Source organism: Hyperoodon ampullatus (assembly GCF_949752795.1).
Source record: "Hyperoodon ampullatus genome assembly, chromosome: 3".
NCBI lineage: Eukaryota > Metazoa > Chordata > Mammalia > Artiodactyla > Ziphiidae > Hyperoodon > Hyperoodon ampullatus.
In genome coordinates, this window is record NC_136916.1 from 152862489 (window position 1) to 152883548 (window position 21060).

Genomic DNA, 21060 nt, shown 5'->3' on the forward strand with positions numbered 1-21060 from the left:
CAGGTTCAAACCTTCGTGGACTCCTCAGGGTCTTAGTTTGAGGAACTGTGAGAAACTGAAGCTTTGAACCATGCTTGGGTGCCTGCTTGTCCTTTAAGGCCTTGCAGTGAACTGTGTTCACATGTTATCTCCCTTCCCCCCCCAACCTCCCTTCCCTGAGGGTTTTTTAAAACACCTCCCACTGTTTTCATCTTTCCAGCCAATCTGGCTGCAGTTTGGATGGACGCCTTATCTTCCGTTGCAGGTTTCTAGGGGAGAGTTTAACTAGGTATCAGGTGTGAGCATGGCTCTGATTTTATATAAACCTGGCGACCAGGGAAGAGAAACAAGATCTATTCTCGTGCCTCTGGCTGGTTAAGGTTTTGCCTTGTTTAAAACAGGGAGGACGGATTTCTCAAAGACTCTTCTGTTCCCCTTCTACTTTGGCTTCGGTTCAGAGTTGCAGGCAGCTCCAGAATTTTCCTGAAGAGCTGGGCGCTGTGAGATCTGAAGGGCAGCTGGAAGGCATGGATGTGGAGGCTTCTGACTTTTCTCCTGGGTGGGCTGCAGCCACCTCCAAGGAGATGTGTTGATAACTGGTAACAGTGTCCCCTAAGGAAGAATCTGGTCAAGGATCTCTCCACTCACTCGCCACCTGGCTTTTGCAGCTACCACCTGTTTGCAGGATGTGTGGGCATCTTTTCCAACCTGCAGAAAACTCGGCAGAAGGCTGAGAAGGGCTAGGCTCTCCAGGCCTTGTTTGTCATGGGGCTGCTGGTGTTGCGACTGTCCCTCGCACAAGTGTCTCTGTTTCCAGCTCTGTTCTGGAAGAAAGGGGCCAATGCAGACTCTAGGTTGGCCTGCTCTGTATTCATTCAGCCCCAGCTCAACTTGAGCGATCAGAGCCAGGGCTGAGGGCAAGCTACATTCTTTTCTGCTGCAGGATGCAGTTTGCTTTTTTTCCATGTGAATGAATTATGTTGGAAACCGAAATGGGAGGAAGAGAAAAATAGAGGGAGTGTATATGGGTATGTGTGTGTGCATACCCTATATAGGCAGGGGGAGAGCAGCGGGCACATTATTTTTCCATTTTCCTTTAATTAAGGCTCTGTGGAGGTGTGTTTGAAAACAGAGGGTCTCCTATGCCTTTGAGGAGGGTGAGAACACTGTTTTGGCTGCGTCCTGGGCCATATGCAGTGTATGGTGGCCAATGAAACTGGGGCTGGCTCCTTCTGTTGCTTGTCTTGGCAGTCGGTTCTGTGGCTTGTGTTACCAGCTCTGGAACTTACAGGCTGCCAAGCTCCGTGTGCCTGTGTGTGCGTGCACATACGTGTGTGCGCACGCTTGCTCTTGTGCGTGTGTGTATGGTTTGGCCTCCCAAAGCTCAACGGAGACAAACGCATTAGCGACCCCCGGTTGGAATTTTCAGCCTGTGTTTCTTTACACTAATCGCTGCGGGAGGCCCGGCCAGAGCCCACCATTCTGGGTTTTTTTCAGTCTGTTTTCTTGCTGCAGCCCTTGGGATTCCATTTGTGGAGCTCCATTTCCAAAGCTTTAACTGGCCAATGGCATATTTTTTAAAAAGGGCCAAAGGATCGGTCACATTCTGTGTGTGTGTCTGTATTATGTATGATGCTATGAACTCCTGGCACCAAGGAACAGAGTTGGGGTGAGGTGGGAAGAGAGTCTAGAAGTCTGGCCTGCTGGCAGTTCTTTCCCAGCTTATTCTCGCTGCTCAGGATAAGTATCCTGGCAGAAATGACTTGCTGTGTTTTTATTGAGCACCTACATTAGGCAGGGGAGAAAGCTGTGTTTACAGGCAGGGCTTGTCAAAAGCATTTCCCTGGTCTCCAAGGAAGAACCTTTCTTGGGGAGAGGTTCCAGTTTCCTCTATGGCTGGGATGGCTATGCAGGCATCAGGCTGTGTCGGTGGCTTCTCCTGACACCCACCACATCACATTCTCTTATGAAGATCTGAGGAGTGATTCCTTCTAAGCAGTACAGGGTTACAGTGGATTGAAGGACACAGGAGATGCTGGCGCTCTGCTTCTGGAGGCAGGCATGGAAACCCAGCCAGCTGGGAGTGCCCTGTTACCAGTGATCTATGCAGTTGTGTTCTGGCCTGTGAGATGGAGGAGCACTTAGGAGAAACTGAGGCAGAGGGCAGGTGCTGGGTCTCATTTCTGCACCTTTGTACCCAGCCCTGATCTGCCACCTGTTGTTTCTATTCTGCAATAACTGCCTGGATGCAGGATGGTCCTGCCTCCTTGAGATTTAGAGTTGGACAGTGGGAGAGCAGAGAATTCTCTGGGCTGGATCCCCAGAGAATCCTCCGGGGATCCTCCTCGTGGCCATAGGAACGGGAGATCGGTGTTAGATGGGAACTGGGAACTGTGCAGAAGGGACCTTGAGGGGTCATCAAGCACTAGTGTTGCTCCAGGAAGGAAGGCCCTTGAAGCTACACTGACTTCACACTCACCAAGTGCAGGTGCTGTTCCAGGTGCTTTCCAAGTATTAACGAATTTAATCTTCTTTTTAGCCTTACAGGGCAAATAATGTTATTAGTCCCATTTTGCAGCTGAGGAAAGTGAGGCACAGAGAGTCTCGGGAACTTGCCCGAGGTCACACAGCTAGTAGGGGCAGAGCTAGGATTCACACTCAGATGATCTGGCTCTGGAGTCTCCACTTTAACCTGCCTCACTCTCCTGCCTGCAGAGCTGAGCCAGCCATCAGAGATGGTCTTTTGCTGCTTGCCCTTTTCTCCATCTTGGAGCTTTCACCATCCTTTTGCTCCCTGCCTCCTGGATCTCCTTGTTTTGGAAGCTGGTTGACCTGCATGATTTCAGATTCCAGGAGAGAGGTCATCCCAGGTGATTCCTTAGCTCCAAGAACAGATTTGGTGTTTAATTCTCCAAGATTCATGATAGTTAGTACTATGCTCTGTGATGACTGGTCTGGCACCTTTCTGCCCTCTCTGCCCCCCAGCCCCTGCCATGGACTTCTGCCCTCCACATCTTCCTCCTGGGAATCTTCCCAGGCTCCAGCTCCCAAGACCTCCCACCTGTTGATTTCAGTTGCCAGTTACTTGCTCTTGACTTCCAACCCCACTAGTGCTCCTGGGGCCTGACTCTATGAACTCCCTTGTTCCTTGACCTGCCCTCACTCACCTTGCCTGGAGGGGAGCAGACCTTCTCAAAGAGACCCAGGGATTTTAGAGCCTTCCTTAAACTTTTTTTCCAATGGACAGAAAGTTCATGATGCAGATCCTAACTTTCTCTTGATCTGTCTTTTAAAAAAAAAAATCTACCTTTGCCATTCTAGATGAAGATGCCAATTACTGGACACTTTCTAATACGAGTAACCTTTTACAATTTTGACACATCAAAGCAAGACTATTGTTTATTTATAGATACTCCCATTAAAGAATATGATAATATCTTACAGATTTACATACAGTAAACAAGAGAAGAAAATAAGAGGGAAAAACTTACGTTTTTAAGTTATCTCTTCATTCTTTTGGCTGAAATGACTTCATCTTAATATCTCCCAATAGGGCCTATTTTCTGGACTTGAAGTGTTTTGTGACTTTTTTTCTACTTGTACAAGGCAGCATTCCAAATCGTGTGCCTACAAGTTCCTGAGGAAGTCAGGATAGAGAGATACAGATACCAGATTTTTTCTTTAGGTTCTTTTCCCTTGGATCCACCTGGTCCCTGTTTCTTTCAAGCTGCCTCTCAGGAAGCTGCATCAAACCACCCCAAATCTTAGTCTCAACAGCAGCTTAGGGTCCACTTGTGACCTCCAGAATGCTTCCTGTCTTATTCAGCCTTGCTTGTCAGTCTCATCTTTGATCTGTGCATTACCCAGTTTTTCTTCATTGGCTATTTTCCAAGTTGTTCCTGGTCAGTGTCCTGAATTGCCAGTCTTTTTTTGAATTTATTATTTATATTTATTTATTTATTTTAATTTAATTTTTTTTTGCGGTACGCAGGCCTCTCACTGTTGTGGCCTCTCCCATTGCGGAGCACAGGCTCCGGACACGCAGGCCCAGCGGCCATGGCTCACGGGCCCAGCCGCTCCGCGGCATGTGGGATCCTCCCAGACCGGGGCACGAACCCATGTCCCCTGAATCGGCAGGCAGACTCTCAACCACTGTGCCACCAGGGAAGCCCTACATTTATTTTTATACAGCAGGTTCTTATTAGTTATCTATTTTATACATGTTAGTGTATATATGTCAATCCCAATCTCCCAAATCATCCCACCCCCGCCCCCCCTCCCCGCTTTCCCCCCTTGGTGTCCATTCGTTTGTTCTCTACATCTGTGTCTCTATTTCTGCCTTGCAAACCGGTTCATCTGTACCATTTTTCTAGATTCCACATATATGCGTTAATATACGATATTTGTTTTTCTCTTTCTGACTTCCTTCACTCTGTATGACAGTCTCTAGGTCCATCCACATCTCTACCAATGATCCAGTTTCATTCCTTTTTATGACTGAGTAATATTCCATTGTATATATGTACCACATCTTCTTTATCCATTCATCTGTTGTGGGCATTTAGGTTGCTTCCATGACCTGGCTATGGTAAATAGTGCTGCAGTGAACACTGGGGCGCCAAAGTCTTTGGATTCTAGGCCTGTCTTTTGAAGCACAGGCACTATTGGCCAATATGGGTCTTCTGCCAGTGTATAGCGTTTGCTCTTTATTTATGCATCCCAGTTACTAATGGAGACATGGAGGGTGTTTATCTTCCTTATGGACTTCTGGGCCCCAGAGGGAAGAAACTCTGGGTTCTTCCCTTAAAACTTTTAGTGTGTACTTCTCCTTCTCCCACTAAATTGTTTCTGTATGGAACAACCAGTTTGGGAGATGATTTCACCTCTTGTCATCTTTCCTCTGTCTTCCTTGAAGTGGGTAAATTCCTCCTGGCTATTATTGGTTCCCTGCCACCCGCCCCCGCCCCACCCCGTATAGATCCCTAAATCACATCAAATTGTTTTATTTTTCAAATCACCCACGTTGCCTTTCAGCCTTGGCTCATCAGTCAGCTCCTTCCAGTTAATGGGGATCCAGTTATGAAAGGCAGCTGCTCTAGCGCCTCCATCTTCTGCCCCCCACCCCCGGAGCCCTTTAGGATGACTTCTCGCTGGTGAATGTCAGCTGTTGTGGTTGTCTCCTAGGAATGGCATGTGTTAAGGACTTTGTGGTTTGTATCTGAGCGGTTAGGGGCACCCTTGAGAGGAAAGGCAGGAGAGGGGGATTTTTTGCTTCTGCAAAGGAAAACCTGGTGCCTAATTCCCTGGGTGAGGCTTGTCAGTGGGGCAGGTTCACAGGGGAGCAGGAATGGTAAGAATTCATGGGGCTGCAGCTCCCAGTGGGTGCTCCGTTTGGCAGGGGTTTCTCACAGTAGCAGAGAATTTATTATATTTTGGGATCATTTGTTAGTATCTCATTTATACCTTCTGTATGAAAATAAACAGAAGCTGCAAGCCAAGCCTATCATTCCCGGAACAGAGTGGGGTCTGGCTTCCATCTCCTGAGATGGCTCTGGCGGGGAAACATACAGAAGCCTCTGGAGGATTTTTCTTCGAGTCTACCGTGGGAATGACTAATCTGGAGGTGGATAACGAGCATATAAACTTCCAGAGACAGATCCTTACCCTACTCACTGAATTTTGCTCTGCCATGAATTTATCATTCATTTCTTCATTCATTCATTCATTCATTTGACAAGTATTTGTTGATTATCCTTTCTGCGCCAGAAATGTTGCATTACTCACCCCTTGAAATCACCCCTCCACTTGCTAAGTGGCCACATGGCACATTTTGCCACACATGAACGGGTCCTTACAGTATTGGGAGGTTCTGGGGCTTCTGACCAAAGAGGGGGTTTTGCACTATATTTTTGCTTTTCTCCATACCTGAGGTGTGGTGCCTCTCTCCCCTGTTAGGGGTTTGTGCCCAGCTGAAACACCAGGCATAGGACATTTTCAAGCTTCCCATCTCCTGTCCATTTTTTTTTTTGTGTGGTACGCGGCCCTCTCACTGTTGTGGCCTCTCCCGTCGCGGAGCACAGGCTCCGGACGCGCAGGCCCAGCGGCCATGGCTCACAGGCCCAGCCACTCCGCGGCATGTGGGATCTTCCCGGACCGGGGCACGAACCCGTGTCCCCTGCATCGGCAGGCAGACTCTCAACCACTGCGACACCAGGGAAGCCCCTCTCCTGTCCATCTTGACTAGCTCAGTTAAACATCCTTCCTGGGGTTGCTGACTCCTTGTAGCATCAGTTCAGGTCTAGAAGGGGGAGTTGTGTAGGTTTTTATTCCCTCTTCTGAGGAAGAGTTATGAGTTTCCTTTGTCACTTTGGCTCAGGTAGCCTGAAATCACCCCCCTCCGCCCACTCCTCCTCCCGCACCCCCCCCGCCCCCGGCCTGTCAAATATCCACATGGCTGGGTCCAGGCATCATTTTGCCACAGAGGAGTGAGTCCTTACACTGGCCCCTTTCTTATTCTCCCTGGAGGAGTTCTGGGGAGACATGTAACTCATCCACCATGCCCCAGAGCAGCCTCCGGGCGTGGCAGCCTGCAGCCCTCTCTGCATTGCAGGCCTGGCTCCAGAGGGTGGAGGGAGTGACTTTCTCACTGAAAGTGGTCTGACAGACATCACATCTTCCCTGTCTTGCCAAATACACCCCTCTCTATGGGAAGAGAGAGTGAAGATAGAAAGATAGGTCAAAGCTTCTCCCCCAGGATTTCCAAGACAGATGAAGTTTTAATTTTATAGCCCTGTGCAGAGAGGCGGGAAGGGGGAGACATGACTTTTTTTAAAATTTTTGGCTGTGTTGGGTCTTCGTTGCCGCACGCGGGCTTTCTCTAGTTGCGGCGAGCGGGGGCTACTCTTCATTGTGGTGCGTGTGCTTCTCACTGTGGTGGCTTCTCTTGTTGTGGAGCACAGGCTCTAGGCTCACGGGCTTCAGTTGTTGCAGCACATGAACTCAATAGTTGTGACACACGGGCTCAGTAGCTGTGGCGCACGGGCTTAGCTGCTCCGTGGCATGTGGGATCTTCCCGGACCAGGGCTCGAACTCATGTCTCCTGCATTGGCAGGCAGATTCTTAACCACTGCGCCACCAGGGAAGCCCGAGAAATGATTTTTTTTCTTAGGGCTAGAATCCAGAGGCAGTTTTGTACTGAAATGCTACTTACAAGGCTGTTTAGAAGCCAAGACTGTGTGCAACTGACCTCTAGCGTTCTCAGTGCCGCTTGACTCATAGTAGGTGGTTGACAATTGGATGGACGGACGGATGGATGGATGGATAGGTAGGAGCCCTGTAAGTGGCCAGAAAGTCTGGCTTTATTAGCAGACAAGCTTTCTTCCTTGCCATCTGTGCCTTGAAGGGATAGTTTCTTACCCATGAACTTCCCCCAGTGAAAAGAAGGAAAAAGAATTCCCTTAGTGTTGACCTGTCTACTTTATGTCTTTCTTTCATGCTTGAATCTGTCTTCCTTTGCAAACCTTCTGGGTCTGGTGGAGCTAGAATATGTGTTTGCTTTGAAAGTGAAGAGCCCGTGGAGGACTTTTCTCGTACTGGGCTCCACTGGGGAAGCACATGCTAATTAATTCCATCTCCTGTGCCTCAGTCTCTTCCTCATAGATGCCAGATGCACACACTCACACACACATTCACTGTTAACTTAGATCTGCTTCATCTCGTATTCAGGGTGTCTTAACAAGTATGCAGAATGGGATGTGTGATTTGAGGGGAAGCACCATGACAGCCCCCAAAATAGCTCCCTCTTAAACAGGTGCAAAGGTGCTTGAGATGCCTCCATCCTGACCCATTCTCTTCGGAGGCAGCGTGTTGCCGTCTAAATCCAGCTCCTCCAGTTTTAACTGTGTACAGTCTGGAGCGAGTTCTCTTTGTAAGCCTTGGCTTCTTCCTCCCTGTCATGGCCTCTGACCCAGTCTTATGGGACTGATGGAAGGATTACAGCAGTGCCCAGCCCATAGCAAATGCTGAATCAATGTGGCCTATGATTGGGTTAAGCATTGCCTAAGTGCCAACAATAACCTTGGTGTGAGTTAACTGATCAGGTTTCCCTCAATAACAGATTGGACTTAAGGGCAGGAAGAGCAACTTTAGGTGGGGAAGGGGTTTAGGGGGACATTGGTGAAAGAAAGGGTGGGGTCCTGGTAAGACACAGGGACGTAAACCCCTCATGGAACTTCTCACCCGGCTGACAGTGCCTGTCCTGCTCTTCTGTCCACTCCAGGCTGGACTGCCGCTCCTCCTGCTATGATGCCTGGGCAGATCCCAGACCCTTCCATGACTGCGGGCTCTCTGCCAGGGCTCGGCCCCCTGACCGGACTCCCCAGCTCGGCTCTGACTGCAGAGGAGCTGAAATACGCCGACATCCGCAACATTGGGGCCATGATTGCCCCTTTGCACTTCCTGGAGGTGAAACTGGGCAAGAGGCCCCAACCCGTGAAGAGTGAGGTGAGCGAGCCTTGTTCCCCCAGGGCAGGATCCTGGCGGGAGGGTAGGACTCCTGGATTAGTGTCCTAGGTCTAGCCCTAAACTCACCATGTGACCTAAGCCTTGCTGTTTAACATGGGGTCTGAGGACCAGTAGCATCCATGTCAGTAACATCCTGAGGTTGTTAGAAGTGCAGAATCTCAGGTCCCACCCCAGACTGTCTGAATCCGAATCTGCATTTTAACAAGCTCCCCTGGGGAATTCACGGCCATGTTAGCGTTTGAGAAGCACTGGGCTAGGGCAGGATGCCGAACCTGTCTCTGGTTCTTTGAGGGGCAAGAGGAGAGTGATTAATAATAAAAGTATTAAATAATAACATTTGGCCATCTCTCTGGGGTGCTGGGGGTGGGGTCAGGGGAGATAATGGGAATGTGCACATGCTTTGAAAAGTATATAAGGCATTGCCAATATTGGGTTAGCTTTAAAAATTAATATCATTAGTCACATCATTGTCTCTATTGCTCTTGGCCCCAGGCTGGAGCTGAAAGCAGGAACTTGGAGGGGGTGGGGGTGTGGGCTCCCTTCCCAAGCTGCTGCCAGAGCTGGACTTGGCCTCAAGTTGCCCGGCATCATCTGCCTTAGCTGATGTTTGCAGAGGACCCACACGCGGAGCACGCCCTCCTCGGGTCCCTTGGAGCTGCAGTGCTCATTACTTGTAGAAGAGTAGCTTTTCCCTGGGGACCGGGGAGAAGCAGAAGTCCTCAGCGCGGGTGAGCATCAGTGCTGGGCACGCCCCTGGTCACTTCCCCAGGGCTGGCGATTTGTCCAGAGGCCTGCCTGCCCCAGTGAGGTCCCCAGCAGGGCCATTTCTTCAGAGGCCGGACAGAGTAGCTGCCCGCCTGGAAGGGAGAAGGAGCCAGTGGTGGGAGCTGGATAGGCGGCTGGGCCAGAGGCCTGGGGGGAGGCAGCTGAGCGTCAGGTGCTGGGCCGCCCTGCAGGGAGGGAGCATTCACAGACAGAGGTGCGCCTGGATGGGGGCTCATCCTGTAGGATGGAGCTCACAGGGCTGGACGTCCCAGAAAGGGGGACCCTTAGTGGAGAAAGGTGTCTGGGTACCGGCAGGGGGGAGTTGGGTATTTTAATGCCATTCCTGCTCTGCCCTCCCTCTCCCCATAAGTACCATAAAAATTGCACAGAAGGGGCTGCTGGGGAGCTCGGCGGGGGGTGGCACACTGGCTGTTGGCGGGCCGGATGTGGCTCTCAGGTGTGTTTTGTTTGGCCTACGCAGTGTTTTAAAAGAAGCTGGAACCAACATTTCACTTGAAAATTTGGATTTTAATCTCTGATTACAAAGTGGGAAGATCTGGCCACACCGTGCCCTGTTCTGGCACCGCCAGGAGCGGGGGACCCGCTTCACTTCTTGGCTCTCTCCAATCTCCCACGGGCCGGCCCCTCCCTGTTACTCTCGATTTTGCTTACGCTGTCAGTTTTGCTTTTGTTGCCACCAGCTGCCTTCATTTATCTTGGACCGCATGGCCCCTACTGTGGACATTTGTGCTGGAGACACCTGGATTAGGTGCCCTGTAGATGCCCACTAAAGACAGTTGATTACAAGACGAGAGTTGATGGTAATTATATTCTTCTGAATTGATTTTGTCCACGAGCGTGCTGTGGATAGCACTTCCTGGCTTAGTTAGTGCTCTGTGTTCTTTATGGAGAGCCCTTATCTTTGGTCTTGTGCTATTTTGCCTTCCCAGGCCCAGAACTTGAAAGCATTCATTTCTGGGTCATTCCATAGTATTTAAAACCAGTAGCTGAGCAGGGGCACTGAGGCTGTGGGGTTGATGAGGAGCCGGTGCTTTGGTCTCTGAGATCTGCCTGGAAGCAGGGGCTGAGTTACCACCTCTCCCCTCCGCAAAAGGCGCCGGAGGAGCTTTCTTTCCTTCTTTCTTTCTTTCTTTCTTTCTTTTTTTGAAAAGGCCTTTATTTGGATTGGGTATTTTTACATTTCACAGCCTCCGCCAAATTGGTGACATGTGCCCTGTACCTGACAGTGACATGCCGTCCTCCCAGGCACCCACAAACACACACCATCCAGGCTGTGAAAATAACAAGCCATTTTTAGGGCATATTTGCATGTCCCCTCCCTCGCTGTCAGACTGCAGCGTAGTGGGTGCTGGCGTGGAGTAAGGTCGGCCCTGCACTGGGAACCCACCTCCGATGTTCTAGGTCAGAGCCAAGATGGGTGGGGGTTCCTTCTGAGAGCAACTGAAAGGTAAAGGGGGTTGGGAGAGAAACTTGCAGCTGGAGAACCTTATGTCCCGAAGATTTATTTGCATATGGCACACTGCCTTTGGTGGATTTTCACACTGGCATTTTGGACTAGTAAAACTTTCTTGAATAATCATAAGATAGGAGCTCACATTTATTAAACGTTTAATATGTAGCAGGCCCTGTGCTAAGGGCTCAACATGTAGAGTCTTGTTTATTCCTTACCTGATCCTGGTGATCTGGTTCTCCCCATTTTAAGGAAGAGGAATTTGGGAATTCCCTGGCGGTCCAGTGGTTAAGACTCAGCGCTTTCACTGCTATGGCCCGGGTTCAATCCCTGGTCAGGGAACTGAGATCCCGCAAGCCGCGCGGCACGGCCAAAAAAAATAATAATAAAATTTTAAAATAGAAAAATAAATAAAAAACTAAAGAAGAGGAATTTGAGGTCGAGGGAGGAGGAGGTCAAGTCACTCAGGGCCGCACGGCTGGAAGGTGGCAGAGCTGGGCCCTGCATGGGCAAGACGCTGCTGCTGTGACAGTGGTGTGCACCAGGCACAGTGCTGGGTGCTGTCTGTGAAGCATCTTGTTGAACTCGCCTGAAAACCCTTTTGAGGTCATTATAATTGCTGTTGTTATTGTTATGCCCACATTGTGGATGCAGTCAACAAGTCTTGGGGACATCCAAGGTCACGCAGCTGCAAAATGAGGCCAGGCAGTCTGACTTTTCAGCCAAAGCTTTAACCTTATGCTATGCTGCCTCCTGTGCTCTCTGCCAGACTTCCAGGCCTCTAATCAGTACTCTATTGGGCTGGGGAAGCGGGATGAACCTGGCCCCAGAATCCTCCATCATTTTGATGACACGCCCAGATTAACGCTGAGCCCGGCAGTTCTGCAGCCGTATCGTCTCCCAGGCCCCTGGAGAGAGGACGGGCCGAGCCACTGTGCAGGCAGCTCTGTCCCAGCTGGCTCTTGGGCTGTCCGCCTTATAGAGGCCAGCAGCCTCTTGGGCCATGTCCAAATACATGAAGCAGTTGGGTAAAAGAAAATCAGAGGAATTAAGTTAAAGGACGGGTTTTGTAAATGATAAGATGCTTTGGGCTGATGTTTTTATTGGGTTGGCCAAAAAGTTCCTTCGGGCTTTTCTGTACGATGTTACGAAAAGCCTGAACGAACTTTTTGGCCAACCCAATATCATAGGGTTGTCACATCACGTTAAACTATTTTTGCGCCAAGTGCTTCCCTGCAGTCCATTTGTCCAACAGATACATGCTAAGCACCTACCATGTGCCAAGCACCAGGCCAGACACTGGGAGCTGAACCATAAGCAAAGTAGACAAAGTCCACCTTCTCTTGGACTATGTATTGGAGTGGGGATATCCAAAAATAAGCAAATTCATATACAATATAAAAGGCCAGGTAGTGGTCAGTATCGTGAAGAAAAGCTAAGAAAACCAGGTGGATGGGAAGTGGCCAGACTGCTCGTTGTGAGGGTTGGCTAGGGAATCTGGGCATGTTATATTGTGGCTTATGGGATTTTTCGAGCCGATGCTTCTCTCTTTCTCTTTGTTCTTCTTTTCTTTTCAATACTCCTTTTCAAGACAGCTTTGCTCTCTGGCTTTCTCCAGAGCTTTCCTTCCTTCCTCCACTTTTTGCTCTGCAGCCCCTTAAGCTGGAGTCCTCCACCAAGCACTCTCTGTTGTCCTGGAGATCTCGGCCCTTCCTGGGTGGGTCATCTCCGAGTGGGCTGCAGTGGCCATGCCCTGCCTCTGGGCCTGGAATGCATTTCCAGTAGTGGCGGAGGGAGACCAGAAGCCCCGCCCTTGTGTGTGTGCACGTGCGCGCGCAAGCACACATACACACACACAGAGCAAGCAATGACTTAACAACCTGCTGGATGGGACCCCTCACCCTCTGTGTCACTCTGCAGTTCTCTAGAGGGGACTCAAGTTCAAGGGAGGTTAGTCTGGATGACCTTTTAAGAAACAGATTGCAAACTGTCATTCCATGGGCAGGAGTCAGCCTACAGATGAATCTTGTTTGGCCCTCACAGTGGGGGGTGGTTTTTTTTTTCTTTCTTCTTCTTCTTTTTTTTTTATTGAATGAGTTGCTATATTTAAAAGCCAGGAAATGTGGACTTTTTGGCTTCTTTAAAAAACCCAGAATATCTGGGCACTCTAGACCCACACCCTTACATGCAATGAGAAGCTGGAGCTAAGCTCACTATATTGGCATGTGGTCCTCATTTCTCTGCAGTCCCCACTGCCTCCTGTTGCCTTTCCCAGCCTGCTTCACAATGCCTATGTCACCAGCCAGCTTTTGAGTTTGTGTCCTGTGTTTAGGTCCCAAGGATGGGGACTACATCTTCCATTCCTTTTTACTTCCCCCAGTCGGTGGACAGTGCCTGGCCTGTAGACTGTTTAACACATGCCTGTGGGTTTGGACATTAATTAGCTGTGTCAACTTGGCAAGTCACTTAAACTTTCCATCCCTTGGTTTCTATATCTCCCAATTCTCACCTCCAAGCATTTGTCCATTTCTTTTTCTATTTCTGAACATAAGCGACTTCAGGCCAAAGACAAGAGGACACAATGAAAATCAAACCAACCATTCCCAAACTTGGTTGATCATCAAAACCACTTGGGAAACTTCTTATGAATCCAGATTTCCAGTCCCAACCTTGGGCCCGTGGACTCAGAATCTCTGAGGGCAGAGTCCAGGGAATCTGTGTTTTTAGTAGGCCCGGAGAGTACTTGGCTACATTTGGGAACCTGACTTTATCTGTTTGTACTTCTTGTGCTCTTCTAATCCCTATCAGGGAGCCTTCTGAGGGTGTCCCCTTGAGGAATCAGTGTGTGCATTCCATCATGGACTGTCTCTCCAGCACATCCTGCATGTGGCGACTAGATCCTTGTCCTCATCCTCTTGAGAACAGGAGAGGAGACTTAGCTGTTTGTGGATTTCACATTGGTCATCTCCCAACTTCTCCAGGAGCCCTAGAGAACATTTAGAAGGCTTTCACCTTTGGAAGAAGTGGGACTTTGAATCCATGAGCTACAGTGTGGTCTTGGAAGGTGTGCTCACCCTAGGAGTTTGCTCACCAAAAAGACCAAAATGTTCATCCATGTTTAGCCTGAGCATAAAAAGTTTCCCCAAACCAGCTGATGTGCTGGGTAAATGTTGGCATAAGCATGCTTATGTTTTTAGTGATTTAAAACATAAAGGCAGCCCACTGACATTTTTTTAGCAAGCCTTGCATAATTGGTTTTTAATTTGTGGCTCTTCGGAATAGCATTGGCCTTCTTCCCTCTGACTCAGACGCTTTTTCTGTCTCATTCTTGCTTGGCAGAGAGATCCAATCTGTCCCTTCTTGGAATAGAGTCTCCCAACTCATCTTTGAAATCCTAAATTTCCACTTTAGTTCCTTCACTTTGTTAGCACATTTTCCAAAGCTGTTAGCTTTTTTTTTTCTTTAATCATGTAATTTGAGGGCAAACGAGCGATAGCTAAAGGCAACCATGCGTGTGTTTAACTTTGGTCCCTGTGGTATTGAGTCTTATTTGATACCATACCCTGAGCATTCACGAGGGTTCCAAATCTCTTATTTAACCTCATAGGTTGGTCACACCCACTGTTGTCCTAGCACTGGATCCCTTGGAGAGGTGTTGGTAGGGACATGGCTGGATCTGTATGTAGTTAGCAGAAATCAGACACTTCGAAAAGTTCAAGGAGTCCCATGCTGCCTTCTTAGATCTCTGTTTTAAGATGGGGATAATGATAGCACCTACCTTCTAGTGCTGCTGTGATAATTAAGTGAACTAATGCAGGTAAAGAAGGACTTCACATATGCCTGGCACTTAATAAGATACACAACAAATGTAAGACATGATTGCGATTACTTTTCATATGTGTGGATCAGGCAAGTTAGTTTTTATAATTGATTCAAAAACTGTTCCTCAGGCTTTCATTTGCTTGAGGTATTTTGCCCTTGGATGTGGTGGGTGGCCTGAGTGTTTGGAGGTGTCCAGGTGTCGTGGGAGTGGGGCACCACATCCTGGCTTTCTAACCAGATGGGCTGCTTCTTGGGCCTGGGAAGAGCTCTAGGCTTGGATTCAAGCTTCTGGGCTCAAAATCCATCTCCATCTCCCATTCTCTGTATGGCCTTGGACAAGTCAGCTGGTCTTTTTTGAGCACAGTTTCCTCATTTGCAAAGGGGGGAAACTGATGCTAATGGAATTTCATTGTGAAGAAGTTTACTGTGTGTAAAGATAACCTTGACTACAGTGCATGACACCTGTAAATCACCTTTATTAGGGACTGAGTCCACTTGCAGTGAATCACACTACAAATTCTGACAGCACTTGTCTTTCCAGTGTCTTGTACCCGTGACCTGGGTTTCAGGGAAGCAAGCAGACCTTCCTGTTTCTCACTGTTTATGTATTGATAGTTTAGATGCAGCCACAGTTTTAGTTACCATCACAAACTGTGAATGAAAAGGCCCTTCAACCCTCTGATTTCCACTAAGCTGCCCTGTGTGACCCCTTATCTTGTTTCCTGTGGTGTTACGGGTGTTGCTGGATTCTCATGAATCCTCAGTTCTTTTAGCAGCCCTATGAAGTGACCTCTTCTATCAATGCTGGTCATCTTACATTGGTGTCCCCAGACCCACTGGTAATATGGACTCAGAGTTGGGAAACTGAGTCCCCTCACGGGTCCTTCTCTGGCTGAACAACTCTGGAGCCAGTCAAATCTCTTTCCCTTCAACTGTGCCCAAAAGACGTAAGACAACTTCACTTGAGCTTGGAGCTCGGAGACCTAGAAGGACACTGGGGCAGATTCGGGTAGGCTGCAGAGATAACTGGAGTGAGGTCAATGGGCCACCTCTGGGTTTAGCGACCCCGTGAGCCTGCGCATGTCCTGCCCTCTGTGGGGCTCATTGACTGTGCTCTGCTTTTTGGCTGCAGGGTCCCCCTTTACTGAGTACAGTGCCTGTGCCTGTCTTGGGTGACAAGCTCCTCCTCGGCTTGCTTCCGTGGCCCTTCTCCCTGCCTCTACCGCAAACCACCACCAGTACAGAACCTTGGCTCTTTGGAAGCCATGTAGCCAGGCAGGACTGCTGATTGGAACAGTCTGGCTCTGGAGAGGTTACTAGACATTTGAGCTTCAGCTTCCTCCCTAACTCCAAACATATACAAAAATTAGCTCAAGTTGGATCAAAGACCTACTGTAAGAGCTAAAACCACAAAACTCTTGGAAGAAAAAGCCACAAATATTTGTGACCTTGGATCAGATATGACACCAAAAGCACAAGCAACAAAAAATAAATTGGACATCGTCAAAATTAAAAACTGTTGTGCTTCAAAGGACAAAAAGTGAAAAGACAATCCACAGAATGAGAATTTTCTCAAATTATAGATCTGATAAAGGACTTGTATCTAGAATATATAAAGAACTATTACAACTCTAATAAAAAGACAAATAGCCCAATTAAAAAATGGGCAAAGTATCTCAATGCACGTTTCTCCAAAGAAGTATAAGCACATAAAAAGATGCTCAACATCATTAGCTATCAAAGAAATGCAAATCACAACCACGATGAGATACCACTTCACATCCACTAGATAACTATAATAAAAAGGACAGATAATAATATGTATTAGTAAGGATGTAGAGAAGTTGTAATCCTCATAGACTGCTGTTGGGAATGTAAAACGGTGCAGACACTTTGGAAAACAATCTGGCAGTTCCTCAAAAGGCTAAACATAGCGTTACCATATGACCCAGCAATTCCACTCCTAGGTATATATGACCAAGAGAAATTAAAACATATGTCCACACAGAAAGTTGTACAGGAATGTTCATAATATCTCAAAAGTGGAAACAACCCAAATGTCCCTCAGTTGATGAATGGATAAATAAAACGTGCTATATCCATACAATGGAATATCATTTGGCCATAAAAGGGAATAAAGTACATGCTACAACATGGTGAACCTTGAAAACGTTAAGTGAAAGAAGCCAGTCATGGGACTTCCCTGGTGGCGCAGTGGTTAAGAATCCACCTGCCAATGCAGGGGACACAGGTTCAAGCCCTGGTCTGGGAAGATCCCACATGCCACGGAGCAGCTAAGCCCGTGCGCCACAACTGCTGAGCCTGTGCTCTAGAGCCCATGACCCACAACTACTGAGCCCACACACCACAACTACTGAAGCCCGCACGCCTAGAGCCCATGCTCTGCAACAAGAGAAGCCACCGCAATGAGAAGCTTGCGCACCGCAACGAAGAGTAGCCCCTGCTTGCCGTAACTAGAGAAAGCCCGCATGCAGCAACAAAGACCCAACGCAGCCAAAAAAAAGAAAGAAGCCAGTCACAAAAGACCACATATTGTATGATTCCATTGATATGAAATGTCCAGAATAGGCAAATCTATAGAGACAAGAAGGAGAACCAGTTTCCTGGTGCCGGGGGCGGGGGCGGAGATGGGAGAAGTCAGGGGTGATGGCTAAAGGGTATGGAGTTTCTTTGGGGGGGGTGATGAAAATGCTCTAGAATTGATTGTGGTGATGGTTGCACAACTTTGTGAATATACTTAAAGCTGTTGAATTTGTATACTTTTAGTGGGTGAATTGTACAGTATGTGTGAATTTTATCTCAATAAAGCTATTGTAAAAATGGGCAAGAATAATATCTACCTCACCCAGGTACAGGGAGGATTAAAAGTGATAATGTATGTAAATCACCCAGCATGTATCGGTGCTCCAGAATTAGTAGCTATGGTGATTAAAACCCCCCTTTTAGGCCAACAGCAGTGAAAAAGTCAGGGTCTGGTTAGGGATATTTTTTCTCTCTTTCTCTTTTGTTGCTATTGGCCATCCAGAAGCAATGGGAGCAGCCTGGCAGGGTTTTGTGTGGAACTCGGGAGGAAATATGGAATAATCTTGGTTATCATTAGCATCCCCTGGAGAGTGTTTAAAAATACTGACATTCAGCCCAGAGATTCTGGTTCAGTTGGTCTGGGTGGGGCGGGCTGGTGGTTCTAATCTGTAGCCATTGGTTGAAACCCGTGGTACCTTATAAGCCAGCCCAGGTCTTTGAAGGAGTGAGGACGTTTGCCTTCAGGACAGAAGGATCATGTGAGCGGTGCACTTTAGGGTTTGACAACTGCTTTTGTAGAGATTCTCTCCTTTGATCTGTTCAAAAACCTTGTGAGGTAGGTGCTTTTAGTACCATTAGTTGTTAGGGAACCAGGGCTCAGAGAGATTAAGTAACTTGCCAGGGTCTCATTTTTTAAATTTATTTTATTTTATTTTATTTATTTTATCTTTGGCTGCGTTTGGTCTTCGTTGCTGCGTGCGGGCTTTCTCTAGTTGCGGCGAGTGGTGGCTACTCTTCGTTGCGGTGCACGGGCTTCTCATTGTGGTGGCGTCTCTTGTTGCGGAGCACGGGCTCTAGGCACGTGGGCTTCAGTAGTTGTGGCACATGGGCTCAGTAGTTGTGGCTCACGGGCTCTATAGCGCAGGCTCAGTAGTTGTGACGCATGGGCTTAGTTGTTCTGCGGCATGTGGGATCCTTCCCGGACTAGGGCTCAAACCCATGTCCCCTGCACTGGCAGGCGGATTCTTAACCACTGCGCCACCAGGGATGCCCCCAGGGTCTCATTTTTAAGGCATAATTTTATCTAATCTGTTTTTTAGAAAAAGCAAGAGCCACACCCATGCTCATACCTATTAGTTATCAAATCTAACACTTTGGAGAGCGCTGCCAAGGTGGCGTCTGGTGCCAGGTTAATCTATTTTGCATAGATTTCAGAACAGAGCTCTTTCTGCTACTTCTCTTTACTGATGAGCATCCTGAAAGTGCAAGGCAAACTGAAAAAAACATTATTTACATATGTGTGTGTATGTGTATATATGTATACACATATATACACATAAACACCGTTTGTAACTACTGACCTGTGTGTGCAGGGAAAACATAAGACAGGAATAATCTGGATCTTGAAGCTGTCAGAAACCTGCAAATGTCCCTCATAACCTCTGAGTTAAAGATTTGGCATCAACCACATCTTAATGTTCTCACTGAATGACTATAATAAGTATATGATACAATTTGAGCCTCTTAATAAAATACCACCTTTATCTGTTTAGTATATTGCAGTATCCTTTGAAGAAGAGACTTCTGCTGAAACCCATCTGAAGTCCACTGGTTTACATCAGCACTATTCAAAGTCGGGTGCACAGACCAGCTGGCATCTGGGAACATGTGAGGAGCACAGACTCTTGAGTCTCACCCTAAACCTACTAAAGCAGACTCTCTAGAGGGCAGAGCCCCCCAAATCTGAGATGTAATAAGCCCTCCAGCGGGTTCTGATGCTCTCAGAACTGAACGTCCCTTCCAGCTCTGACTGGCAATGATTCTCTCTGAGAATGGCTACTAGGGTCTAAAGCCACATTTTTCTCCAAACCTATCTCAGGCTTCCTGGAGCAACCCTCATGCCATGATGTGGTACCTGAATCTGTGTTAGGCAGGGTTGTTCTCTGAGTCTGCAAACACCTTAGCGTTTCCAAACCAGTTATTTCCAGGTCTTGAGATGCCCCTGCTGCCAGCATGCACACCCGAAGGGACTTTCCAATTAATTAAGCAGCCGAGCTTGTCAATAGGCCAGCTCCTTTATCGTTTTAGAAGGGAGAATCAGATAAACTGTCCTGATGCCAAAGGAGCCTTCATTTGCTGAATCTGGCCCGGAGTCTCAGCAGCTCTGGTCTGAAAACTGGGGCAGGGGGTTGCTCTCTGCCCCCCCCTCATCTGTCTGGGTGCTGTGAAACCCCTCCTTCCCCCCCACCCCCCATGAACTTTAGCTGCATCCGTTTCATTGCATAAGTCACGCATGGTGAAAATCACCCTTCCATCCTCCAGGCCAGGCATCTCTGGTCGTGAGTTCCTTTGACCCTTGTCATCTGAGTGGGATTCTTATTAGCTGGCGTTCTGTTCCCTTGAAGTAGAGGTCGCCCTTCTGCTTAGCGTTTTGTTGTCTGTGCCTTGTGCTTGAAAGAAATTGGCCGAAATCTATGTTTCAGCTGCCCACCCTGCATAAAGATTCAACAGAACCGCGTTGGTGGAGAAGAATTGAGCCAAGGACCTTGTTTTTCACCTTCATGATGAAAGACAAATGACTTCCAAGGCTTTAATAGGGTGATGGTACTTGAAATGTTCTTCTACTTTGGCCAGCTCGGGACTTTCAGAACAGCCCTGTTCATAAATATTCTTTGCAACAACTGCATTTTCATTTAATTGTAGACAGTCATTTTGCAGGAGCTTTTGTCTCTGTTTTTTTGTTGTTGTTATTGGTTTTTTTGGTTTTTTTTGTTTTTGCCCTGGTGTAATCAAGGCATGCTACACTGCTCCTTGTTGGTGCTGTTGTTAAAGACCCAGTTTCAACTGTATGGTTAACGCTTTCTGAGAAGGAAATGGATTTTTCCCTGCCAGATATATTCTGCTTCTTACCAGTCTTTTGGGGGTGGGGAGAATCTTGTGGGGGCCACGATTTCTCTTCTTTTCTCATCTTTTTGAAGTGAATGTCAATTGGGCAAGAAAAATGATCGATTGACTAGTGGGAAACCAAACCTCCCTAAACCATAAATATGAAACGGGCCTGTAATAGACATATTTCAACAAAAAAGAGCCATCATTCTTCAAAGAGCTCTTGTCCGCAGAAGGATATCCTGGCAACCATTGTCCCTCTTCTCTTCCATGTTACGTTTCTGCCGGAGCCAAGGTGATTTTTCCTGTCTCCTGGGCTCCCCCTCACTTTTGCAGTAACAGTGTTTGCTCTTCGCTTAGCAGGGCGGTCCACAGATGGCTGCCACCCTGCCCAGCCGGCTTTTTCAGGCTTTGTTCCAAACACAATGCTGCCTTTTCTTAGCAGTGGAAATGGGCTGTTCTCCACTGCTTTCTGAGAGAATGGCCCTTTCCCACTCTGTGCATATAAACCAGGCCCAAGCCTTGGGCAGCCTATTGTTTTCTGGGTTCTCTTAATCCAGGAGAAGGATTTTCTGAGGACCACGGGCGTGAGGGGCGGGGGTTGGGAGGGCCGAGGTCCAGAGTTGCTTCCTCTTGCTGAGACGTGAGCACTCAGGTCAGTTCGGATGGATCCCCCATGGATCTAATGCAACAAGAGTGGGGGCAGGCTTTCAGTTTGTAAAGGAGGTATTCCCTGCTTCTTTCCAGAAAGCAGTGGTGTTCTGGTTGGTCTCACTGCTGTCTGACCCAGAGACCTGGGCAGACTCACTCTCCTCCCCTGAACTAGAGTTCCCAGGCCTGCGGATGCAGCA

At 48.1% G+C, this 21060-nt stretch overlaps 1 protein-coding gene across 1 annotated transcript in view; it reads left to right on the forward strand.

The window, feature by feature from the left end:
* Nucleotides 1-8280: 8280 nt before the first annotated feature.
* Nucleotides 8281-21060, forward strand: part of JDP2 (Jun dimerization protein 2) — a gene marked incomplete at both ends in the record, with an annotated part of 31016 nt that continues 18236 nt past the window's right edge. The window contains one exon of the mRNA XM_079700135.1: nucleotides 8281-8481. Within this exon, the coding sequence (XP_079556261.1) occupies nucleotides 8281-8481 (201 nt within the window). The remainder of the gene's footprint in view (nucleotides 8482-21060) is intronic.